The 24626-nt window shown below is 60.7% G+C and overlaps 10 protein-coding genes and 1 non-coding gene across 11 annotated transcripts; 7 read left to right on the top strand and 4 right to left on the bottom strand.

The window, feature by feature from the left end:
• The first annotated feature begins 402 nt into the window (after positions 1-402).
• Positions 403-506, top strand: EHS24_002337. Its single transcript has one exon. It is a non-coding gene; the product is annotated as a tRNA-Phe (tRNA).
• A 408-nt stretch (positions 507-914) lies between these two features.
• Positions 915-5312, bottom strand: EHS24_002336 (uncharacterized protein; the record flags this gene model as incomplete). Its single annotated transcript, XM_028618077.1, has 5 exons — positions 915-1632; positions 1675-1893; positions 1946-2299; positions 2341-5006; positions 5052-5312. The coding sequence occupies 5 exons, from the start codon at positions 5310-5312 to the stop codon at positions 915-917; spliced, it is 4218 nt and encodes a 1405-aa protein (XP_028473755.1).
• A 381-nt stretch (positions 5313-5693) lies between these two features.
• On the bottom strand, positions 5694-6495 carry EHS24_002335 (uncharacterized protein; the record flags this gene model as incomplete). Its single annotated transcript, XM_028618076.1, has 2 exons — positions 5694-5916; positions 5954-6495. 2 exons carry the CDS (start codon positions 6493-6495, stop codon positions 5694-5696), a joined length of 765 nt encoding a protein of 254 aa, XP_028473754.1.
• Positions 6496-6950: 455 nt separating this feature from the next.
• Positions 6951-9634, top strand: EHS24_002334 (uncharacterized protein; the record flags this gene model as incomplete). The annotated part of the gene is made up of 2 exons (XM_028618075.1): positions 6951-7173; positions 7221-9634. The coding sequence occupies 2 exons, from the start codon at positions 6951-6953 to the stop codon at positions 9632-9634; spliced, it is 2637 nt and encodes an 878-aa protein (XP_028473753.1).
• Positions 9635-9855: 221 nt separating this feature from the next.
• CLP1 (Cleavage polyadenylation factor subunit clp1) lies at positions 9856-11949 on the bottom strand (the record flags this gene model as incomplete). The annotated part of the gene is made up of 5 exons (XM_028618074.1): positions 9856-10595; positions 10640-11009; positions 11046-11350; positions 11388-11505; positions 11854-11949. 5 exons carry the CDS (start codon positions 11947-11949, stop codon positions 9856-9858), a joined length of 1629 nt encoding a protein of 542 aa, XP_028473752.1.
• Positions 11950-12445: 496 nt separating this feature from the next.
• On the top strand, positions 12446-13744 carry FMT1 (Methionyl-tRNA formyltransferase; the record flags this gene model as incomplete). Its single annotated transcript, XM_028618073.1, has 4 exons — positions 12446-12635; positions 12704-12778; positions 12824-13170; positions 13217-13744. The coding sequence occupies 4 exons, from the start codon at positions 12446-12448 to the stop codon at positions 13742-13744; spliced, it is 1140 nt and encodes a 379-aa protein (XP_028473751.1).
• A 528-nt stretch (positions 13745-14272) lies between these two features.
• On the top strand, positions 14273-15918 carry EHS24_002331 (uncharacterized protein; the record flags this gene model as incomplete). The annotated part of the gene is made up of 3 exons (XM_028618072.1): positions 14273-14339; positions 14379-14650; positions 14836-15918. The coding sequence occupies 3 exons, from the start codon at positions 14273-14275 to the stop codon at positions 15916-15918; spliced, it is 1422 nt and encodes a 473-aa protein (XP_028473750.1).
• A 451-nt stretch (positions 15919-16369) lies between these two features.
• Positions 16370-17846, bottom strand: EHS24_002330 (uncharacterized protein; the record flags this gene model as incomplete). The annotated part of the gene is made up of 4 exons (XM_028618071.1): positions 16370-16690; positions 16739-16910; positions 16959-17506; positions 17583-17846. 4 exons carry the CDS (start codon positions 17844-17846, stop codon positions 16370-16372), a joined length of 1305 nt encoding a protein of 434 aa, XP_028473749.1.
• A 1484-nt stretch (positions 17847-19330) lies between these two features.
• On the top strand, positions 19331-20696 carry EHS24_002329 (uncharacterized protein; the record flags this gene model as incomplete). Its single annotated transcript, XM_028618070.1, has 3 exons — positions 19331-19516; positions 19672-19757; positions 20114-20696. The coding sequence occupies 3 exons, from the start codon at positions 19331-19333 to the stop codon at positions 20694-20696; spliced, it is 855 nt and encodes a 284-aa protein (XP_028473748.1).
• A 466-nt stretch (positions 20697-21162) lies between these two features.
• Positions 21163-21995, top strand: EHS24_002328 (uncharacterized protein; the record flags this gene model as incomplete). The annotated part of the gene is made up of 3 exons (XM_028618069.1): positions 21163-21259; positions 21319-21546; positions 21628-21995. 3 exons carry the CDS (start codon positions 21163-21165, stop codon positions 21993-21995), a joined length of 693 nt encoding a protein of 230 aa, XP_028473747.1.
• Positions 21996-22416: 421 nt separating this feature from the next.
• On the top strand, positions 22417-24438 carry EHS24_002327 (uncharacterized protein; the record flags this gene model as incomplete). The annotated part of the gene is made up of 1 exon (XM_028618068.1): positions 22417-24438. One exon carries the CDS (start codon positions 22417-22419, stop codon positions 24436-24438), a length of 2022 nt encoding a protein of 673 aa, XP_028473746.1.
• Positions 24439-24626: the final 188 nt, after the last annotated feature.

Here is a 24626-nt window from a genome sequence, read left to right as displayed (position 1 = left end):
TCCAGCGATGTAACCAAGTGACCGATAGCCGGATGCAAACCCGCTGCGGATCATTGACTCCGAATCGGCCATAATGAAATTGATTTGAAAACCGAACCGGATTTACTTGGGCAGGTGGTCATATGTCTAATCTTGACAGGCTCTACTGTTGAGTCCTCGCTGAGGTTTGGCAAGGGAGAGGACAACGAGCACGTCTTGACTTTCTGGCTGCACCTCCTCTCCTCGCCACATACTCTGATCAGCCAGCTCCATCAAGCAGGCTCTGAATGTCCTCTAGCTTTTCACACACAATCACTGATCATTGATCACTGACGTCCTCCATACATATAGGAACCACGGAGCTTCTGTGAGCGATTGGAGGTCGATGGCTGAAGTTTGTTATCAAATTTCCGTTTTCATCTCGGAGACATAGCTCAGCTGGGAGAGCGAGCGACTGAAGTTCAGTCATCAGACTTCCTTAACAGGAAGACATCGCTAGGTCGGGTGTTCGATCCACCCTGGCTCCAAATCTTCTCTTTTGCCATCTGTTTTCGATCCCTGGCGACGCGTAGGAAGGTGTTTTTGCGATGGAAGGTCGGGAGCAGCGGAAAATGGGCTGAAAATGATGAAAAAATGGATTGCACGGGTTTTGGTAGCTGTTCTGTGCAACCCGATCAACTGGGATTGCTCACGGTATGCCTGCGCTGACCGTGGGCTGATTTGGTGCGTGATATCTTGAAAGGATGGAGTGGTAGGAAGGTCGGTACTGGCATGAGGTGGCGGCGCCAAGTGGTCATTTTCGGCGAAATTCCGTCACGTCTCACCTCCCATGCCGGACAACAACGCCGCACATAACCCCAGTACAAACACCCTCGCAGACGCTATGTCTATGCTTGATACATCATCGGATATCTAAATCTACACCTACCAACAGCTCACTGGCCAACACTGTATAGCCCCGCATACGCCTGGCGTACAGCCACAAGCATCTCCTCTTCGCGCTTACTCCAGTCGTTGGCCACTTCCCTCGCCACATCCCTGCGTCTGATCGGGTCGATGCGCTTGATCCGCATACCCAGCGCAGACGAGACGGGTTTATGGTCGGAACACGTAATCTCGTACCGCTGGTAGTTGATGGGTGTGACGAGTGGCGACTTCAAGTACAGGACACGGTCACACCATGCGGGGATACGTCTCTTTTCCGAGGAATCATAGTCGTTGGTTCCGGGATCATACTTGTACGTTGGCGCAAACGTGATGGGCGGCTCGGCAAAGGACCGTAACCTAAACGCGTGGTTTGCACGCATCTCCTTTCGCAACTGGTCGTGCTCGAGCAAGAAATCCAGGTCACCGACCTTGATGCTGCTAGCCACCAAGTCGCGGCGTTGGTCGATACGGTAGTTTAGGTCGCCATTGAGGATTACCAATTCGTGGTCGAGGATTGCTGTTCCGTCTCCGCCGTGGACGTAGGGAAGCCTGTCAGCGGGAGGGAAGATCGCCTTGTCCTCGAGGATGGCGGCGACGTCGGCGTTGCGGGCATTCTTGTGACTCTGGCCTGCCGCGAGGTGGACGTTGATGAAACAAAGCGATGTGTCGTCTACGACGAGGCGGGCAACAATGGCACCCTTGTTACCATAGATGCCTCCAATACCGCTATCTTGTCAGTGCAACAGTTCGCAGCACACCTCGACTCACCGCTTGACGGTCGTAATGTCCACATCACGCAGCTGCTCGCGTTCCGATGCCTTGACGAAGATACACGAGAACAAACCAACGAGCTGTTCCGAGTGGACCTTGACGTACGGTGTTTCAGCAGGCATGTGCAAGCGGACAGCGTAGCTGAGCTTTTCGGCCCATGCGCGGTACCGTCCTGACACGGCCTCGTTGGTCGCACCGCCGCCGTCCTTGCCCTTGCTTCCGAATAGGAGCGTTTCTGGTGGGTCAACAGAAGCTCTTCCGCATGTACCTACTAGCTGTGAGCTTCTTGTCCGTGAGAGGGATGACCTCTTGGAACCCAAACACGACGATGTCCGGCGAATCGACGCTGGAGAGGACCTGCTCGAGGAATGTGGCATTCTCAATCGATCCCGTAAGGTCTGTCGGTTTGGTACTGTCAATGTTCCAAGTACACACGAGCACTTTGATGTCGCGCATATCGCAGTACTGCTCTCGTCGGAGAGCCATCTGCGATTCGATCCAGTCCACGCCCAGCAGGCCGTCCCAGGCATGCAGCGCGTCGCGCGAGCAGGACCACAGCATGAATCGGCCCGACCCGTCGATCGAGGCCGGGTCAACCACAAGAGTGTGGACCGGTTGGTCACTGGTGGTCAGCCTTACATTCCCCACTTTGCCAAAACTCACATATGGGCAGTCCAAAAGTTGGTGGTCAACCACGGGCGGTTCTTTACATCCCACACATGGATCTGGCCACGACGGTTTCCCGCCCAAAGACGCTCGCCCACGCCTTCAAGAGACAGAATGTCCGTCGTGGAAATCTTGAGGACTTGCTGACACACGAGCTCGTTGTCGGGGACCTTCCAAATTGAAATGAAGCCTCCTTCGTGACCAAGGTAGAAGTAGTCTGGCGCAAAGGGCATGACGGTGGCGGACGTGACGGAGCCAGTCCACTCGGTCGTGAGGGCACTGAGCGGTGCGGCGCCGTTTTCAGAACACGGGTCGTAGACACGGACGGTGGGGCCACGGGCACCGTTGGTACTGGTTGTTGAACGCACAGCAGGCGCAGTTGCGGTCCACAGCCTTCCCTTTATCATTTTGGCAAAGGTAACCTTGTCCGAGATCCTTAGTGTGCGGACAACGCGGAAACTCGTGCTGTCCTCCTTGGCGGGCTCCCAGACGTGCAGCTTGCCCACCTCATCAAGAGTAAGAACCCACTGCTGATGGCGCATAATGTGTGTAACTGCAGCACCATGCACACTGGGTTTTGTGGCCGTTACGTCGCCTGTCTTGATGTCGATTTCCCAAACGTGGCCATCCTTGTTACCGCACCAGAGGTAGCGGCCCTTTTGGTCTTCAAACTTGGATGGGCGGAAGCCCATGGCCGTAACGCGCGGTTCCTTGACTCGTAGATCGAGCCCGACATCTTTTTGGTCAAACGTGAGAATAGGCTGATTGCAGTCGGATTCCGTGTCAAAGACGCGCACGTTGTGGTGGGCGACACACGCGAACCGACCGTATACAGCAAACGAGGTGATAGACAGGGGGAGGGTCACTTTGATGTCTGGGAGGAAGGTCGGGGGACGTCTGTTGGCCTTGGTCGAGTCCGGGTGCTCGTCGAGAAGGCGCTGAGCAATACTAGTAAGAGGCGCAACGGGACCGCCCTCGTCGTCGTCCGAATCACCAGGTGTTCCACCGGAACCTTGGACGCGAACTGTCGCGGCACGACGCAATGGGGCCGGAGAAACCGCAGGCCGCTTGGATGGCGACGTGCCCGGTCCGGCAGTAACGTTCCGCATGGGTGGAGGAGGTGGCAGGTAGCCATCATCATGCGCGCCGACAGACAGCGCTCGCGAGCGGTTCGCGATAGGCACTGCAGGGGCAGCCAAAGCTGTTGCTTGGCGAACAGGAAGGCGTGGAGGGGCGGTGGCAGCAGCTGCTGGCGGGACCTCTGGCTTGCCTACCGTGGTCGCGCGAGACCGATTGGGAAGAGGTGGTTTGGTAACGGCAATAACGGCGGCCGCGGCGGCCATCATTGTGGGAGCTGGAGGCTTGTTGCCAGGCAGGGGCGGCTTGCTGTCTGGGGCTGGTGTTGCGCCGTCATGGAAAGAAGGACGTCGTACAGGTAGAGGGGGGACAATGGTTGTGCCAGCATCGGGCCGCTTGGTCGTGGGCAGAGGTGGGGGAACATGTCCAGCCTCTGGGGGCGTTGCGTGACGCTGAGGAAGGGATGGAACGGCCTGAGCTTCGGTTGGACGTCTCGTGACAGGCAGAGACGGTGCCACTGTCTCTACAGACGCCGCCGAGCTGGTGGAGATGGTTGAAGCGTTCGTTGGCCGGCGGTTAGGAGGTGGTAATGGTGGAGGAACAGCACCCGCGGCAGGAGGCGAAGGGGACATTTGCAACGTCGGCCGGCGCTCGGGCGGCGGCAGAGGGGGTGAGGTAAGTGCCGTTTCCAGCGACGGTGGTGAGGCGGACAGGACACGCGCGACAACAGGTCGCCTTGAGGGAGGAGGTGCTGGCGATGAGCCTCTGGGAATAGGGATCGGTACGGCCTGGATTGACTCTGCTGTAGGTCTATTTCCGGGAATGGGTGGCGGTGCAGCGCCCGAGTCGATGGGAACGGGCTCAGACACCAGAGAACCTGGCTCGGACATGATGGGATCGGCAACGGGCGGCCTACTGAGCGGCAGGGCTGGCGGGGTTGGCTTGGTCGCTGGAGGCTGTGGTGCCGGTCGATGGCCCAAAGGGGAGGCCGAGCGCGACGGCGGCTGCGAATCGGCAGCTGGCGAGGCCGACAATGTTTGACCAAAAGGTGACGCCGAGCGCGAGATGGGAGGCGGGGGTGCTGGTCCTCTGAGTGCAGGACTCGATGGCCGGACAGTGGCGTATGCGGGCTTGGGTGCTATGAGAGCTGGCTTGGGTGCGATGAGGGGCTTTGCCGAGGAGGAAGCCTGGCTACCTGCTGGCGACACCTGTGATATGACGGGAGACGTCTGGCTTACAGCAGGTGAGCTGGCAATACTGTCGCCCTTGCGAAGAGCCTCGAGACTCGCGCGACGAGATCCAGATGGAGCAATTGGAGCGGGCGCCGAGGTCACTTGGCCAAAACGCTCTCGCAGCGCCTTGACGGACTGTACGTGTTCGTCTCCGTCTCCATCTGCATCCGCCGTGGCCGTGTCGAGATTTACAGATGGCGCGGTAAGAACACGCTCAGGCGCAGGTGGACTGTTCACGACAGGTCGAGGGGCAGGAGGGTTGGTGGACGCTGTTGTCGAAGCGACTGTCCGAGGAGCAGGCTTTGGTGGAGGAGGTACTTTGGGGGCGACTGGTGGTGGTGTACGCGTGACAGGCTACGACATGGGTCAGCTAGACCTTGCCAGGCTAGCTAGACTTACCGGCCCAGCGACATCTGGTTTGGGCACCTGCGCGACATCTGGCTTGGCTGTCACTGCGACCGGCGGCGCGGCAGAGACAGCGGGGCTGGCCGCAGCGGGCTGCTGCGGTGCAGGCAGTCGTGCTGGCTTTGGGGCAATGACTGGCGCATTGCGTGAGTGGATGTGGCCGTGTGCGAGGGTCTCAAACTTTGAGCGTAAGCTGGCGATTGAAATGTGGTGCTCCTCTTCCTTGTCGCTCTCAAGGCCGCGGTCGTCGACCATGGCTGGCAGACCGGGGGAGCCGGAGGTTTGTGAGGTCGGCTGTGGACGCGACGCTGGAACCGCGCCGTCTCTCTGTGTCTCCCGAGGATGCGGCTGCGCTGTGTGTTCTCTGATGGCTGCAGGTATGGGATGGAGCAAAGGGGGTATGGGTGATGGAGAGGATGGGATTGCAGGAGGGGTGATGGAGGGACCTTGTGAGCGATCGAGCACACCCTCCTCGTCGTCTTCTGGCGCTACCCCGCAGTCGGGTGAACCGCCTTCCCCGCATTTCCAGCTCCGCACTGCGCACCGCCCGTCGTTTCTGGCAAACAACAACATTTGACAACTGATAGACATGACATGTACAGTACAACACATACAGCTCTAGGTTGGCGCTACTCGTCACCCATATGTGCGCATGAATTGCAGCGTCTCGGCGACCCACTTCTGCTCGGCCTCCATCTCCCTGTCAAACCAGGCGTCGCCGTTTGCTTTGGACGTCTCAAAGTCGATGAGGCGCACTGTAGTTGTGTCGTCACCTCGAGCGCAGACATTCCACAACTCTGTATCCATATGCACAACGCCGGCAGCATGGAGCGAGCCATAAGCCTTCTCGATGGCTGAGCTGTTGGTCAGTTGAGCACCCAAAAACCACCACTTACGCGTAAGGTTTGGCTGGCATCCACCAGGCGGCGTCCAGCTTGGTGGCCAAGTCGTTGCCCACGTCTTCGAGGAGCATGACGGTCAGCTGGTAGTGCCGTGGACGCAGCATCCAGTACTCGTTTTCAATTGCAGTTGCAGACCAGAGGCCGTAGAATCGCGGAACTGTAGAGCCTTGGAGATGGGCCAGGCGCGTCGTATACACGGTGGCTTCGCGCCGGACAGCCTCGGGGGCATGCGAGGTGATAACCGCATCGGTGAGCTTGGCGATGATGCGTTGGACAGTGCCGTCCGGAAGAGTAGCAGTCGCCCGGTAGACATCATAGGTGCGACCGGTGGCGACAAACGAGTCAAGCGTGAGCTGGAGAATGGGTAGGGGACCGGGCGAACGAGGGCGAATGGCCGGAAGAGTGCTCGTGATGATGGGTGGTGGGCCGAGCCGACTGAACGTCATTTCGTGCAGCGGCGATGCGTCGATCGCCGCTCGTGGTCCAGCTCGTTGACCAGCACGGTCGATGCGCAGGTCGAGAAGGCCTGGGAACATGCCGTATCGATACACTGGCGGCGGCCGCGGTGACGGAAGAGAGGGTGAGTGTGATGAATGCAGTCTATGTTGTGTGTCTGTTTTAGCGTCCAGCAACGGCTCTCCTCGTCCATTCTAACTAGAACCCGGGTCCTGCAATTGTCCTAGCTCACTCAATGATGCATCTGCCATGAAACGTAGAAGACCTGGACTCTCCACACTCTTCTGTGGATCTGACATGCCGGCCACCAACAAAAGCATCGGTAACGCGTGGGGGGGATCCATGACCGCCCTGCCTGGCGCTTTAAATGGCCCCTCCTCTTTTAATCCCAATGCGCACTCGGGATTCTGGTCGTCTGCAACAAAGAACGAGAGCGACCAGGTGGAATAATCCCAGTCGGGCCGCGTTTGCTTCTCATCTCCAACCCACTGTTCTATCTCTGGCATACCCCCTCCCCTCCTCCCTCTCCGCAGCCATGTCCCACGCACACGGGATACCCAAGCACCGCCAGCTGCCAGACAAGGAGGCAAAGCTCTTCAAGGAGCTCTTGGTGCGTTTCTCCAATGGCCCCTTCCAAGTCTCCCCCTCGTCTTCGATAACATTGCTGACGGTCCTCGAGACTTACTATGAGCTCAAGCAGTACAAGAAGGGCCTCAAGGCTGCCGACACCATCTTGAAAAAGTTCCCCAACCATGGTGGTGGGTGGCCCAACGTGTGCCATGACGCTTTTGCTCACCGTTACCAGAAACCATTGCGCTCAAGGCCCTCACCCTCCACTCGTCGCTCCCCTTCCCCGCGACCGCTGCTTCGGTGCCCAAGGCTGAGGAGGCCGAGGCCATGGCCCGCACTGCCGTCAAGAAGGACATTACCTCGCACATTACGTGGCACGTGATGGGTATCCTCGCCAAGCAGCGCCGCGACTGGGCCGAGGCTTCTAAGGCATTCGCCATGGCGCGTAAGCAGGACCCGGACAACATCCCCGTGCTCCGCGACGCCATTGCCCTCTCGACCCACACTCGCCAGTACCAGGCCGCTCTCGAGTCGCGCCACCACTACCTCCTTCTCCGCCCCCAGATCCGCAGCTCATGGCTCGGCCTCATGATCAGCCACGAGCTCACCGGCGACTATGATGAGGCGATCCGTGTCTACGACGGTCTCCAGGCCACGCTGAACAAGGACGGCGCTACCGCTCCCGAAAAGGCCCAGACCCTCATGCACGTTATCCGTCTCTGCATCAAGGCTGGCAAGTATGACGACGCGATGGACCGCCTTGAGAAGGGTCTCCGCGAGGATGTCATTTCGGCTACCGGCGAGGCGAGCCAGATCAAGGCTCAGATTCTCCTCGAGCTTGGGCGTAAGGACGAGGCTGAGGCGGCATACCGCGCTCTCCTGGAGCAGAACGCCGACAACCTCGAGTACTACAGGGCCTTGCTCCGCAACCGTGGCCAGGACATCTCCAAGGCTCTCGATGCCGAGACCACAGCAGCCGTCCTCAAGACGCTTGTCGAGTTTGGCGAGACCTACCCCCGTTCGTCGGCTCCCCGCCGCCTCGCGCTGGATGTGGCTACTGGCGACGAGTTCCGCTCGCTTGTTCGCGACTACATCGTCCGCGGCCTCGAGCGCGGCGTCCCTTCGCTCTTTGTGGACGTCAAGGGCGTCTACGCCGATGCTGCCAAGATGGTCACGGTCGGTGAGGTCGTGGAGGAGATTGTCTCCAAGCTCGAGGCGGAGGCTAGCCTCCACGGTGACGACACCATCCCCCCTCCTACCACTCTCCTTTGGGCCTACTACTTCCTTGCTCTCCATCTGAGCCACCGTCTCCAGCCCACTCCCGACCACGCCCGTGCCCTCGAGCTCCTCGACATTGCGCTGGCCCACACCCCTACCCTGCCTGAGATTTACATGGCCAAGGCCATGGTTCTCAAGCGCGCCGGTGACGCCCAGGCGGCTGCCGAGGCTATGGAGGACGCCCGTCTGCTTGACGGCCAGGACCGTTTCCTGAACGGCAAGGCCGCCAAGTACTGGCTGCGTGCTGGCAACGTGGAAAAGGCCGAGGAGCTGCTGGCCATGTTCACCAAAAAGGACATGACCGCCGTTGCGGACCTGACCGACATGCAGAGCCTGTGGTTCCTCACCGAGGAAGGCGACGCGTACAACCGTGCTGGTGCTCTTGCCATGGCGCTGAAGCGCTACCAGTCGCTTGTGACCGTGTTCCAAGAGTACGAGGACGACCAGTACGACTTCCACTCGTACTGCCTGCGCCGGATGACCCTGGGCGCTTACATTGCTCTGATCAAGTACGAGGACCAGCTGAGGACTCACCCTGCCTTTTTCAGCACTGCCCTGTCCGCCATTGACATTTACGTCCGCATCGCCGACGACCCGTCGCTCACGGTCGAAAAGCTCACTCCCGAGGAGGAGGCCGAGAGGAAAAAGGCGGCCAAGAAGGCGGCCAAGGCCGAGCAAAAGGCCAAAAAGGCCGCTGCGGCTACTGGCGACAAGAAGGACGAGGCGCCTGCTCCCGACGCCGACCCCCGTGGCGAAAAGCTCATTGCTACCGAGACCCCGATCGACGACGCGCTCAAGCTCTGGGCTCCCCTCGAGGCGCACCACCCCGAGAGGACAGAGACGTGGCTGGCGGGTTACGAGCTGCACGTTAGGAAAGGACAGTTTGCGCGTGCCCTGCGTGACCTCCGTGAGGCTTCGGCGATTGACAAGAACGCCCCCGGTCTCCTCCCTGCCCTTGTCGACTTGCGTCAACGGGCTACCACCATCCCTGCCGGCCCCGTCAAGGCGGCCATTGACGAGGTCCTCCCCACCCTCATCTCGGACAAGAGCGCCGCCGACCTCGTGGCCACGTGGCCCGCGCCGACCGCGGCGCACGTCCTCGCCTCGGCACGCACCCTCAAGGCTGCGGGTGCGTCGTCTGCCGACGTCGCTGGCGTCCTCGCCCGCCTCACCGAGGTGACGCCCTCCATCTCGGACATGCGCACCGCCCTCACCATCGTGGACGGTGCCGAGCGCGACTCGCTCCGTGCGGCCTTCCACAAGCGTCTGCCCCTGGCCTTTGTCTTTGCGTCGGCCGAGGACAAGGCGGCGCGCGCTGCCCAGGTCGCTGCGGCCGCTGAGCCTGCCGTGGAGGGCAAGACGGATGTTTAAGAGTGTGTTTGGCGGTAAGGTAGTAGTTATCGTAGTAGAGATATGGACGGGGGCTTAGCATCTGTAGCTGCCAAAACAATGCATGGCGTGCACAGGACAACGGGACATACTCGACGGCCACGGGCAGCTGGCTGTTGGACACAAAATGCATGGCTGGTCTCTGGACCGTTGATACTAGCTTCAACACATACGCTGCCGCTCCACTCACACCCGTCGCTCGTCTACGCCGAGTCCACCCACTCAATGGCACCCGCAATGGCGACAGTGGAGGGCAGCTTTCCGGGGCTAGGCGACAGGACGGTGTATTTACGCTTCAGAGCGTCAATGCCCGTGATCACCACAAAGCCCAGGACCTCGCGCCATCCAATCTCCTCGCGGAACGGCACCTCGTCCTCGTCCAGCTCCACTTTACCAGCCACGGCATCAGGCTCGTCCTCGTCTCCACCGCCGCCACCGCCCTCGGCTTCCTCCTTGACCTCTTCCTTGACCTCGTCGGTAGCCACGGGAGCAATGCGGTCCTCGGGCGTAATGGCCACAATGGCAAGGACCATGTTGAGCAGGCGGACGACGTGCGCGGGTCCGCCGGGATCCACGCGGCTGAGGCGGGTCGGCGACAGAATGTGCGAGCTGCCGAGCGGGAGGGCACTGGACGGCGCGGCGCTGCCCTCACCCACGCGGAGGACGTGGAGCGTGTCCCAGCCAATCTGGAAGCTGTACGGCGACAGCTGCAGGCCGAGGGGCACTGTACGCCCCACAAGACGCGAGAGGTTGGCGGGCAGCGCGGGCTCGCCGTAAAAGTACGAACGGACCTGCTGGGCGTGCGCAATCTCGCGGTACGTGTCGTCGAGGTCGACTACGCCGCCCGACTTGGGGAGCTGGATGACCTTGGTGCCGCGCGAGGCGAGGATGCGCTGGAGTTCGATCGTGAGCTTTTCAAGGCCAATAACGATAACGAGGTCGACTGGAGGGGTTGGTCAGCAGTTGTATCTCAACTCGGCAACCTACTGTCAAAAGCGTCAATGGCCTGGGTGAGGAGAGGGTATCGTGAGCGGTCGTCCTTGGTCTGTCCCAGGAGGGGGTTGGCGAAGCCAGAGGGAGCGTCGACAAACAGGCCCGACGCGGCGAGGAGCGGGTCCTTGCGCCATCGCTCAGACCATACGTCTCCCATCGCAGTCACAATCTTGCTCCAGATTGGCACACCGCGGGTGGTGGGCTCGAGCTGGCCGTACCACCATCCAAGGGTGGGGACATCCGCCGAGAGGGTGTTGCTCGGCAGGGAGGCGGGTGGAGAGCCAAGAGGGTGCGCAACATGGTGGGTCGGGATAGGGTGTGCTGGGGAAGAGAGCGAGAGAGTTCCGGGGATGAGGTTGGAAGGCTGAAGGTTAGCACCGACCAGAGCGTTTGTACCTACACTTGATGGGTCCAGACCCGCCACACCGACATTCCACCCCACTCCACTACCCAGAGCCATGTTGACGAGGTTCTTGACCACGGTCGTCTTGCCGCTGCTTGGTGGGCCAAGGACCATGACGCGGGGTCCGCGTGCGGCGGGGTTTGTGACCGCAGGAGAAGGGCCACTGAAAGGTCCAGGCTCAACAGTGACATTGCCTGCGCGGCGGGCGAGGATGCGAAGACGCTCAAGCGCAAGGTGAAGTGAGTGGAGGTGGAGCTGAGTGGTGCTGGTGGAAGTGTACTGCGACGCGGGGAGCGAGGACACTGGCGTCAGTTTGTGATGCATCTCGCCCTAACTCACGTTCAAGCTTGCCCTCGGTAGGCGAGTAGATGGCACCCTTTGTATACCGGTGGATCGGGTACCATGTTGTCGGAGGGAGTTCCTCGCCGTTGAGGTAGACCGGGTCGGTGGAGTGGACCTGGAGGTGGTTAGTTGGACGTCGTGAGTGGGTCAGACGGCGAGAAAGGATCTGCGAGCTGGAGAACAAGACAGGCTGGGGCAAGCAGCAACAAAAGTACAGCGTCGCGTACGCGGGGGCCATCACCTGCCAGTGTACATTTGCACCGATTCTATGGACACAACGTTGGGAAGCGGGGTGAAGCGACCTGGTCAACAATCGAGCGCGCGTAGTGAGGGGACATACGGTCGCAAGCCCCATTGTCGGCCTTTCCATTGTACAGATGATGGTCTGCGCCTGTCCACGCTGTACTCGCTGCTTGCCGTGCCAACGTCGCTTTCCTCGCCGTGTTCCTCGCGTCTCACTCACCCTCAGTGCAATGTTCTCGTCTCCTTCCAGCTCGAAACGCCATTCACTTCCCGACTCGAGGGGGAGGATAATTTGCTCAAGGTCGTCGTCAGTCATTCTGGCGAGGAGGGAAAGGGTAGGGGGAGTGGATTATGGGACGAGGGAACACTGTCAACAACAGAGGACAGGTCAGTTGAGCGATCGTGATCAAGAACAGCGACCGGCAAGCGGAAGCTTTTTTCTGCCATTAGAACAAACTTTACTAATGTGATTGTTGTCCTTTAAGTGCGGTTCTAATGAAAAGCCAAAACAATTGTCCCGGGATCCCTCAGCCCCATCAACCGAAGCATGAAGCATGCACGCAACGTGTTCATCTGCCATCACTTCCCGGTACAGTACGAACAAGGACATGGACAAGCTCTCTCTGCTCGCTTCTGCAACGTATAGTACGGGACAGACGCCGAGACGTTATTGACACCGTGTTGCGACGGGCGTCGCCGGGAAATCCTGTGTAGTGACGCAATGTCGTCTCCTCTGGCATCCTTGATGTTCGCACTCGTTCCATTCCGCCACAACCCACTGCGACCACTTTCTCACATCAACAACATCGACAATGCTCGGTCTGCGCACGGCATGCTCGTCCCGCTCCCGCGCTGCTGTGGGACTCTTGGCCCACCGCACACCCCTCGCATGCTCAAGCCTGCGACAATACTCCACACTGCCAAAAGAGCCCTTCAAGATCCTCTTCTGCGGTTCTGATGAGTTCAGCGTCGCTATCCTCAAAGAGCTGCTGCTTGCCGAGGGTGAGTAGTGCAGGTTCCGGCTTCGTTCGTGCAACCTGACCAATCTCCATTCCCTTGCTGACAAACAGATACTTGGCAGACCATCAGTGTCCTCACCCCTCCCGAGCGGCAGGTCGGACGCGGTGGCAAGCAGCTCTACGTCCGTGAGTAGGCCTGACGGATCCCTTGAAGCGAGACTTACCCAGCAGCCCCACTCAAAGCCTTTGCCCATGACGCGGCACTCACCACCCACACGGTTCCTACCACCGGCCTGAAGGGAGAAGACTACACTTGGCCTCGCCCCTTCTTGACACCGCACGGCGCCCACCTGCTCGTCACTGCCTCATTTGGCCACATCATTCCCTCACGACTTCTGGACCCCTTCACTCACACGCTCAACGTCCACCCTTCCGTCTTGCCACGGTACCGCGGCGCCGCACCGGTGCAGTGGGCTATCGCGAACCGTGACCCGACGACGGGTGTGTCGGTCCAGACCGTCGGCAAGCGCGAGGTCGGCGTTGACTCGGGCCATATCCTTGGTGCCGTCGAGGACGTTGTGAGTTTGAGCTTCGCCTTCGTGCTGTTGTAAACTGACAAGTCAGCCCATCCCGGACCATGCGACGTACGGTACGCTCTTACCCGAGCTCTCCGAGCTGGGTGGCAAGCTCCTCGTCCAAGTCCTCCGCAGGATGATTGCAGACGAGGTGGTCCCGCGCCCGCAGGACAGTGCCGCGGCTACACGCGCACCCAAGATCACATCAGACATGTCGCGCGTGGACTGGACCCTTCCTGCTGCCAGCATTGAAGCGCGTAACCGCGCGTGGGGCGAGCACACACGCCTGTGGTCGCAGGTAGACACGCCCACAAGGGGGAGCATCACCTTCCAGCTCGGCGACCTGGGACTTGCTTCGACCGACACGTTGCCCGGCTGGATGGCCAAGTTCCCTGACCCAGAGCCGGCGACGGCCTTTTTGGACAAGCGCAACAAGCGCATCTTGGTGGCAACCGGTGATGGGTTTGTACAGGTCAAGAGCGTGATTCCCGCGGCCAAGACGAGGATGGAGGTCACCAACTGGTTCCTCGCCCTGGACAAGGATGCGGCTGCGAAAGGATGGACCAAGTTTGTCTAGGCTCCGCCGTGCGTGTGCCGGGACTCGGGTGATCCCAGAGTCTGGTAAGATGGAAAGGGAGAGGGAGAGAGAAGGAGTGATGGAAGAGATCCAAGGCGACAAAGACAGACATCAGCATGGGTAGAGACCATGCACCCATTCAGAAGAGCTGACATGATACCTTGCGAGGCTGATTTACTTTGATACTCACTTCCGGTATGGCTGTGAGCTATGAGGAATGAGTGCTTACGGGACCCAGCTGGGGTGACTGATTAAACTGAGTGCGACCCGAAGGCAGTGTGACCCGACGAGGCCAAACAACCGCAAACAACCGCAGGCCATCAGAGGCCATCAGAGCTGGCGGAGGGAGGGGAAGAGGGGGTAGAAAGAGTGCCGCGAGTTTACTTCTCCCTCTCTCCCGACTTTGTTGTGCGCATACTCCCATCCGCTCACTGCTTGTGCATACTGTGCAGACCTCGTGTTTGTAGATTACCCCACCCACCATACTCCTCCGCCACACACCTCGACACCACCGCCGCTGTGCCAACCATGTGTCACCCCCGCTCGGATACCACGGCCGCGTCCGACGCCGCCGCTGCCCTCCTCCTCCTCACGGGTAGGTAATCGCTTATTGGTGACCTGCGCTGACACACAGGGAGCCCTCCTTCCTCGCTCGACGGGACTGAGGGCACACCTCCTCTTGTGACTACTGAGCAGCCCTCGCAGGCCAAGCACAATCCTGCCCAGACCAAGAACACTCGCAAGGCCACACCCAAGAACAAGAAGCCCCGCTCCCCGTGCCGCCGCACTTCTCGCACGAGCCAGCAGCCCGTCAAGCCTGAGCTCGACTACTCGGGCCTCAATGAGGACGAGGTCGCTGAAGTAAACGCCCACCCGGCCCTCTTCCGCTCCAAGGCCATTGCCGTCGTGAGTATGAACCCTACGCGCTCTATGGTGGCGGCCCCAAGGTGCCAAACATCCATCAGACAATGGTCAAGGCCCAACAACCCCGTTTCGTAACCCCACCCTACCCCTACCTTCTGCTGTATACCTGCCTCTAATCCCATCTCCCCCCGCTCGTCACTATGAAGAGAATAGCTACTGACATACAGATCCATTGCCGCAACCAGCCGGACAAGTATGAGCTCGCGGAGTATCCCTGCGACAAGTGTTTCGGCAAGTGGGAGTGCTACGTCCGCCGCCCTGAGCCTGTTGTCGAGTCGCCTTCCTCCTCTTCGTCCGAGCCATCCACCAAGAAGAAGGGCCGCTGCACGCGCAAGACCTTTGCCGGCACGGCGTGCGCCAGCTGCAAGAAGGGCAAGTGCTCGTTCTCGGATGGCCGTGGCGGCCACAACAAGCGTGCCCATGTCGAGAAGACTGCCAACCCCAACCTTGGCGTTGGTCACGCGCACGGACCCAGCGGCGGCCGTGTGACGCGTAACATCTCGGCGACGTCGTCGGGCTTGTCGTCTGTCAACACGCTTTTGAGCGCCAACACTGTCGACTCGGCCACTGCCGTCTCGGCCATTGTGGGAACGGAGCCGAAGCCGGACACCCGCAGCCGTAGCCGCCGTGTCACTGCCGCCGCCTCGCGTCACTCGACCGCCACTGCCGCCATCAGTGGGCCCAACGGCCACACGCACCTGCGTGCCCCCGAGCCCGAGACCGCGACGCGCTACGGCGGCAGCGAGCGCAAGGTCTCGTACAAGCGTTCTCGCTCGTACTCGTTCGACGACGAGGACGAGGACGCGTACCATGGCCCAGACTACCCCGCTGCCAAGCGCAGCCACACGGCCGCCACCACCCCCACCAGCCCCATCACCGCCATCACGCACATCACTACGGCCACGCGCTCGGACACGGAGGCGGACGTGCACCCGCGCCGCCACATGTACGCTCCGGCTCCTCCTCTTGGGTACGCGTACCACCCCCACGACAGCTACCCTTACGCCCGCGCCCACGAGCACGAGCAGGACGCGTACCAGAGCCCGTACCACAACCCGTACGACAGCCCGGACTACCCCGAGCCACAGTGGCTGGGCCGCATGGCCCCCGCCGAGGGTGTCGAGGACGACCCGGTTGCGTACGGCGACCATGGCGCGTACCCGTATCCCGCGGGGACGAGCATGGCGCTCCTCGCGCCGGCCACGAGTCACTGCGCACACGAATGCGCACACTGCGGCTCGTCGTGGTGATTTTGGTAGTGGCCTGATAGCCGACGGGGCGGGGGGCTGCGCGCGTATCCACCCCATCCCCACGCGCATATCGCATGCTAGCGATGTTCTACCGCACACAAGCATGCACATTCCATCCATTGCGGGGGCGGGGGTTCGCGGGCGGGGTGCTTGGGTGGGGATGCGTGTGCTCTGATAAAACGCGGGCGCGGTCGGTCGGGTACTTTATTTCGAAAGATTGTGGATGGTTTGGGTTCATTCCAGCGTGTGCGGTATGGAATCTGGCCGGGAGATCGAGGAGATCGAAGAGATCGAGAGTGGGTGGGTGGGCGCGCGGGAGATGTTGTGCGGGATGACGTCGGTGGCAGGCCCCCTCCGGCATCCCGTGGTGCATTTGTTATCGTGTGTGAATCCAGCCGCAAGAACGAGTGAATGGAAGACGATGGAAAGGACCAGCAAACTAGTCTAGCTTTTAGTGGATATAACAAAACGTCGTAGCGACCGAATGCGTCTGTGTGAATAGCCCTCTGGCCTCTGGCCTCTGGCCGTCTCTCTCTCTCTTTCTTCGACACAGTGCATCATTATATCGACCAAGAGGCGCGCCCTCTTGTCGATCACTACAAGCTCGTTTGCGTCTTCCGTCTTCTGAATTCTGGGTTTCTCGTCTTGTCTCTGGGGGCTTGGAAGGGGGGCGTGGGAACAAAGGTGGAAAGTTGGACGGGGGGAGGTGGTCTTTACGACATTCTTGGGGGATACGGTGGAGGAGGGGGCCTTGGTGATCCGTGGGGTGACTCTTGAGGACAGACCTAGCAGCGGGTCTGGTTTACCACGTACCACGCACCTTGCCCTGCCAGTTGGGGTCGTAGTCGGCGTCGTGGCCTTGGTTCTTGGGGTTGGCGTTGGTGGTCGCGCCTCCGGCACCGCCGCTGATGCCGCCGAGCTGGACGGTCTTGAAGAGGGGTGCGGCCTTGGCGACGGCGGTCGAGAGACGGTCGTAGAGGAGCTCAGACTCGCTACGGAATCCTGTCAGCAGGCGCCCCATATGCACATACACTACTCACCCCTTGCCACCGACCCAGTCCTTGTCAAACTCGAAGCGGAGGTGGCCCGCCTTGCCGGCAATGGCCGAACCGATGGACGCCGAGACGTGGAACGAGGTCTTGTCGTTTCCGCCCAGGTGGATCGAGTCCTTGGCGAGGTTGTGGAGCGGGACGGTGATGCACTGGAGCGGGTGGCCCTCGACCTCGGCCGGCCAGCCTGTCTCGCGGGCCGTGTGGTCGACGTCCTGGGTCGCCTCGTTGTGGCTCACCTCGGGCTCGGCACCGCCGCCAGCAGCAGCAGCAGCAGCAGCGGGAGGCGACGCCGGGGTGTCTTCGACGGCGTTCTCGGGGATGCCGCCGTCGTGTGGAGCCACGGGAGCCTCAGGCTTGTGAATAAAGCCAGCCGACGCGCGGCGCATGGCGTTCTTAAACTTGGCGCCCAGGCCTTCCTCTCCCGACGCTGCAGCCTTCTTGGTGCCGTTGGGCGAGAGAATGTGCGAGAGAGGCGGGGGGCGGGCCTTGAGGAGCGGGTTGGCGGGCTCGGACAAGGGGAGGATGAGGAGCGCGTCCTGAACACCCACTGTCAGCTCAATGTGCTTTTGGGGGGTTCACAAACGTTGATTCTCTCTGCGCTCTCATACTCACGTCGGTGACACCAATGCGTGCGCGCCAGAACCACGTGCCCTCGCCGGCGGCGCCCTCGACGTTCTTGCCGCCGACAATGCCGGGTCCAGAGGCCGACTTGCGGCGACCGCCAGAGATGACGCGAGCGAGGCCGCCGCCTTCGTCCGAGTGGTTGGAGCCCTGCGAGCCACGGCGAGGCTGAGCGGCGCCACCGACGGTGATGACGGCCAGACACTGGTAGGTCATCTTGGGAACGTCCCTCGCGGGAGTGGGAAGGAAGTCCATGGTTAGGTGTGGGTGGAGGGAGTAGGAGCGAGTGTGAGACGGTGTTGCTGGCTGATGGGTGGGTGGTGTTGTGGGGGTGAGGGAGGTGTTGGAGCAAACGGAGAGGCAGAGAGTGGCGTGCGAACAATGGTGGTGTTATATATACGATTGCATTTTGGCCCTTGGTCCTTGGTCCGCTGGCCGCTGGACCGCTCCAAGCAGATTGCAAGGGGAGCGAGAGCAGCCAAAGCTGGAGAGAGAGGCTGATCTGGACTGCTCGAGGGGAGGAAGGGGGAGAGGTCAGCAGATGCTCATTGAGCAGCCTCCCTCTCCCCCCCGCCGGCTGAACGAGACAACTCCAGACGCGGGGTACGTCATATGCCCAGAGCCCCGCCCCCCCGTGCACTTGTTTGGATGGTGGTGGCAAATTCCGTCGTCTCTTCCTTCTGTCTCGCCGCCGTCGCAAGCTAATTGCTAAAACCCCCACTTGCAATGCACACCAGCCAAGCTTCCGCCCACCCCTCTCTCTCTGGGCCTGGGCAGCAGCACACGGGTTGGGCTCGGCTCTTTCGGTGGATGCGGGGTAGCTTAATGGTGTGTCGGACCCACTGGCGGTAATGGGTGCGCCATCACGCGCCATTCTGTATCTGGCCGCTGGGTTTTTGCGTTGCGTGGTGGGCTGGATGTCATGCCTCGGATCCAGCCAACAGAAAGCGAAAAAAAGAGTACATACGCGCTACCCGTTCTGCTCCAAGTGTCTCTTTTTACGCATGCCCAGAGATCAGAGAATACACGCAACAAGCATGGTCAAGCGCAAGCAACGCCTGTTCCCCATCTGGCCATCTGGGCTTTGGGGAGGGGGAGAGAGATCGAAACGAGGCGGCACTGGGCAGGAAACCGGAGGAACGTGTGTGGTGGCCGTTTGATTGCAAAACATGGAGCGCGCACCAACCTTTTTGGGTGGGTCATGTGGCCAGAGTGCCAGGTGGATATGCTCGAGTTCTGGATCATTACAGCGACGATGATGGATGGTGGTTGGTCGAGTCGATGGCAGCTGGTGATCATATGACGCCATGAACTCCCCCTTTTGCTCTCCGGATGCCAAGCGTCGCACTCTGCAGAGGAGGCAGGGGAGCGAGCAAGAGCGTGTGCGCACCAGCCGACAGAGAAACCCAAGAATGGACCATTGGTGCGCTGTGCGGCTCTCGGGATACATGACACATTCCTCGCTCCAAGGGCCAAAGATCCAAAGATGGCAGAGGGGGCCAGAGGCCAGAGGCCCGTTGCCGCAAAAACACGCTATGCGACCCTGCCAGCCGACAGACGCCACCATGGCGCGTTTCTCAGTCAGCGTCACCGCACGCGTGACAGACACCAAGAGTGCACAGGCAATATCTCCATCTCTTCCATCACAACCCACTGTGGATTATACATACATCTTGCTTCCACTCTTCCATCTCCCTCTTTTTGTCTTTATCACATCCCTCGCAAGGCGCTACCCCATCATGCGCCGTGCACGCCTCGCCCTCTCGCTCGCGGCCGCCCTCGCGACATCCGTGACAGCCATCCCCACACCTTATAATTACGAGCAGGCTCCTCTGGCTGCAGTCGAGTCACCCGGTTTCGTCTTTGGACATCCGGGGCAGCGCGTCAACGTCTCGCTCTATGTCATGTCTAGGTGTCCTGATGCTGTGAGTACAAGGTTCTCTCGCCGTGGTCACCACCGCCGCCGCTGGTCTTTGGGCCAGGCTCTCAGACTGCGGAACGTCATGACATGCTGCGAGCAGAGTGGTACCGACGAGTGGTACCAACACACTGTGGTGTGAATACAAGCTGAACGCTCCAGCGCATGTGTGAGAGCGTCTTTGAGGACGTTCTCAAGCACGAAGGCATCCTGGACCAGGTGGATCTCAAGCTCGAGTTCCTTGGAGAGTGAGTACCAAGACTTGATCGTCAAGCAGCAAGGTTGCTTCAGGACTGTCGTCAGGCCATGTCCGCTTGGCGGCACATGTTGTCATCCGTTCATTCCGGTTCATGACGGTTGCTCCCACACACCCTTGGGCACTTGCTCCGCCATCTATGCGTGCTGCCCCGTGCATGGTTGCATCTGCAGGTCGCATTAGGCATGTTTTGCCAGGGACACTGGACAGACGACGCCTCGGTCGACCTTGCTGCGGGTGGTTGACAATACCAATACATCGAGCGTCTGAGCGTCTGTCTGTCCGCACCACGGCATTGCCCATGACGCACTTCCACCCCTGCCATTTCCCCCGCTGACAACCGTGCAGCATCGATCGCCATGCAGCTTACGGTGTGGACTGCATGCACGGAGACGTCGAGTGTGCGGGCGATGCCCACCAGCTGTGCCTGGCCGCACACACCCCTCTGGAGCAGTTCTATGCCGCCCTCTCGTGCATGAACTATGGCAACTTTCCAGGCGCGATCGGCACGATTGCCCTCACTCGTCGATGCGCCGAGACTTCGGGTATCGACTGGTGGGCGTCGGGCGTCGGCAAGTGTGTAGAGGGCAAGCGGGCGGCCATGGTGGGCAGGTACACCCAGCGCCTCGCTGCTCTCACAGGAGAGGGTTACGAGCCCCGTCCGAAAGAGTGGGACACCGAGGACGAGGACGCACCCCTGGAGCATCTTGGCAAGGAGGCGCGCCTCCGCCTGGCCGACAGTGTCCGCCACACGAAAAAAGTCGGCGTGACAAAGAGCTGTACCATTGAGATTGCGTCCACTCTCAAGCACGACAAGACACGCCGATGTGTCGTGGACGGTGGCGTCTGGAAAGGCTGTGATGACGGCCACACCGCAGCCGACTTTGTGAGGGTCATCAGCAAGGAGTGGAAGGCCCTCAACCCAACTTAGAGTGTTCGCGGGCCCGAGGCTGGCGAAGAGGAGAAGGTCACCAAGAGGTCGCCACTGTGTGGTGTTAGAAACACGACTAATTGTATCGTAGGCGGCTGGACTGCCATGTATTGTAGTGCTGATGTAGGAGGCCCGAGCAAAGATGCAAACACGGCCAAACGAGTGCTTACGCCAAATAACTGATTGCAGGCGGCGCCAAGGAAACGCACACATGCCGAGCACAACAACCCAACCTCCCATCACTCAAGCCTCATACATCTGGACACACGCGGATGTGTGTGCACAACTGGGTGGTGGTTTTTTGCTGCGGCGTGAGACTTGTCTCGTGGGGTTGCGGGCCAAAGCGCTTCCCATCACTGACCCCACAGTCTCCCACCACCACCACCTTCCTCCCATCATCTGTTCACACTTGTCACTCTGCTCATCTATTCACGACATCCTTCAACCTTCAAGTCTCAATACAACCATGGCGTATGGCTTCGCTGACGTCTTTAGTGGCTGGCACCGCCACCTCCACACCTTTTGCCTCTTTATCGCTTTCTGGTGCTACTTCCAGGCCTGTCGTGAGCTGTTCAATGAGCCGGCTCGCTCCCAGCTCACATGCACTCCCCGCTGCCTCCAGTGACTGCTCCCGACTTCCCCTCCAAGCGCTACCTCGACGTTGTGACTGCCGACCATGGCTACCACTTTGGCGCATGGGGCTGGTGTGATGTCAAGCAGGACAACTGCACCGAGTCGTCCCTCAAGTACGATATCAGCGGTACGCTCCGCACGGCCTTGGCTTATCCTACACTGAGTGGCGGATACACGACTGCGACGGGCCTCATGTTCTTTATCCCGTTCACCGCTGGTGCGTGCATGTGTGGCGCGCTCTGGGGATGGGGCTTCTCCCAACCGCCTAGTTTGCTACCGACGCTGACACTACACTCAGCCCTCTGCGCTGTCGCCTGTATTGTCTCGGTCTTTCGCCCCAAGTTCTCACACAAGTTGCAGAACCTGGCCGACATTGTGGCTATCGACTGTGCCGTCCTGTTGTTTGGCACCCTCGCCTTCGTCTCCGAGTGGATCACGTTCTGGCACCTGGGCCACTACCTCACGTCCCACACCAAGGCGGGAGTTGCGCGCCACTCGGCCACGCACTGGGGCATGTTTGTAGGATGGCTCTTCCTCCTTCCTCCTCCGTACTTGGCCTGGACGGCCCGTCGTGCGGCCTTGGAGCGCACTGGTCCGTTTGGCAGTCGTCCCGAGGGCCCTGCTCCGGGCGCTCCTCCGCCTCCTCCCCCGGCTCACCACCATTGAGTGGCGCCACTCAACAAGTGACGGCAAGCCACGAATCATGTTCCAGCCAAGTAGTTCAAGTGCACTGAAGAGACCTTGATATGCATGTGATGTCTGTGTGCACAGGCTGCAAACCGCATGCACCCCCATGCATGCTGTAACCCACATCGTTGCCACAGCACTCACACGACTCGACGTCTCTGCGGAGATCCCCAATGTCCGCTTTCCAGTGGTTGGGTGGACGCGGAAGCAATTCCTCGCGCCGTGTTCCGTCTTGACGCCAAAAGTCAAGACGGACGGACCCGTCGCTACAGTCACCACCGTCCAACACCCACCCATATCGCCATCTCCCCCCGCCATGCGCATCTAAGCTCCGCCCTCCCCCTCACCACCTAGCGACTACTGTGGAAAACAAGACTCGGACCACCACAGCGTCCGCACCATGTTTCCCCGCCTGGCGCTTACGCGCTCGGCAGTCGCAACGGCGGCCACCGCTGGAACACCTTTAGCGTCGTCGACGTCAAAGTCGGCGTCGGGTGCTGCTGGCCGCCGTCTACACCCGTTCTTGGGCGGGTATGGTCCTGGACGGCCGGGCGCGTGTAGAGCAGTCAACTCTGCCGCCGTGCCTCTTGTCGAGCCCGAGGCATTGCGTGCTGCTCCCCCTTCGACAGAGTATCACGTCCACCAGCAAGGCTCGGCGGGCGATGTGCCCGGGTCACTGAAGCAAAGGCAAAAGATGCCCCTAGGCAGCGACAGGAGGACCAACGAGGGTACAGAAGGTGCAGGACCCAGCGCGTCTGCTACTACAGCTGCTGCTCGTGCGGCGTCGACGTCGACCTCGACCTCGGCGTCACCGGCCCTCGGCTCATCGGCCGAAACCGTTGCCGAGCCTTCAGTGTCGTCGCCTGCGAGCGTGCCAGTGTCGGCGACGGGCGAGGGGTCCAAGCCGGCATCACTGGACACTCGCATTGCTCCCTTATCGACGACCTCCCAGCCTGTGCCGCCAGCGTCTGTCGTCCATGCCCTTGTCGCCGGTTCCGTTCCGCTCTCTCCGATCGAGCTGCTCGAGTACTTTCAGCGCAGACCGTATCTGTACTCGCCTACAGCTGCCCGCGCTCTCACAGCTTATGCTGAGCGGGTAAACGACCTGCGAACGCTGGACATGGCCAAAAACCTACTCGCCACAGAACGCATGCCCACCCTCAACTCGGCGCTCTCAGTCCAACAAACGCATTCCGGTGGGCGCCTGACTCGCCATCACTCTCTAGGCCTCGACATGACTCCCAATCACAAGCTGAAGCGCAAGTTTGGCAGCAGCAAGTTTGTCAACGTGCGGTACGCTCGTCTTTACCCTCCTATCGCCCTCCTGCCCGATCGGCCCACGCCTCAATCGTTTCTCCAATATCAACACCGCTTGCAGCTCAAGAACAAGCCTTTGGACTTGCCCACGGCTGTCGAGATCCTTCGCAGTATCCAGGGGGCCAACAAGTGGCACGAGCTGGCCCTCCTCGAGCTCGAACTGGTGTACACCTCCTCGTCCCCCGAGAGCATCATTGACAACTTTTGCGACCTTGCTCCTGCTGTGACGTTCACTCGACAGACGCTGCACGTCGCTGTCGTAGCCCTCCTGCGCATGTTGACTTCCCAACCTGAACCCACCGCGACGTCCCATGCCGGCGACTGGAGCCCCCATATCGATCGGTTGGACAAGCTCCGCAAGCGCTTCACCATGACCGCTGGGTCGGAGACGTGGCGGCACGTCGCTCTCCGCGCCGTGGAGATTGACGACGAGGGCCTCGCCCGTTTCGCATTCATCCACGGCCGCAAAGAGCTGGGCCACGACCGTGTGCGCGCCGAGAAAGAGCGCGCCCAGGACAAGATGCGCCTGACCACCGCCGCCCGGCCACCAGCCTATGGCGCCGACGCGGTGCGCGCGGCGCTCGAGTCGCCCGTCTACGTGCGCTTCAACCACGAGTGGCGCGACGTCAAGCGCTGGCTCGATGCCCTCGGTGTCATTTACGAGACCAAGGGATGGGCCACGCGCGGACCTCTCATCCCGCCCGAGAAGCAAGGGCGGACGCCGCGCCAGATTGCGCGCTGGGTCTGGGTCGGCAGGAAGGGCGAGGAGGCGGCTGCGAACCGCAAGCTGGTCGCGCAGGCCACGGCGGATGGCCTTGTGGGCGGAGAGCCCACGTCAGAGGGTCTGCCCCAGCCTGCACCACTGCCTGCCGCGACCGCCCCTGCCGACGCGGAAGACCTTCTCGACGACCCGTCGACGAGCGTCGACAACGCCGAGCACGAACGCCCGGCCCCCAGCCTCAAGTCGCTGTTCCAGACCCTGCGGGCGGTGAAGGGGCAGGAGAGTGTCAAGGAGGAGGAGCATGTGGCCGGCGAGGCCAAGGAAGACAAGGAGGACGAGGACGTGGACAACGACGTCGACGAGAACGAGAACGAGCACAAGTAAACCACCGGGCACCACGCAGCAACACCCCGCATCTAGAGACAAGAACACCAATCTACCCGGCCAGCACGATTCCCGGCATTGCACCGCCCACCCCCACCAAATCGCACACAACAACTCAACCTCAACCCCCCCCCCCCCGCAACCTGCATGGAAGTCTCGTTCATAGCATCATTTGGCCCCGCGCCTCG

The sequence above is a fragment of the Apiotrichum porosum genome (assembly GCF_003942205.1).
Source record: "Apiotrichum porosum strain DSM 27194 chromosome Unknown scaffold_12, whole genome shotgun sequence".
NCBI lineage: Eukaryota > Fungi > Basidiomycota > Tremellomycetes > Trichosporonales > Trichosporonaceae > Apiotrichum > Apiotrichum porosum.
The sequence above is the reverse complement of the archived record's forward strand: the minus strand, read 5'-3'. Positions and strand labels throughout refer to the sequence as shown.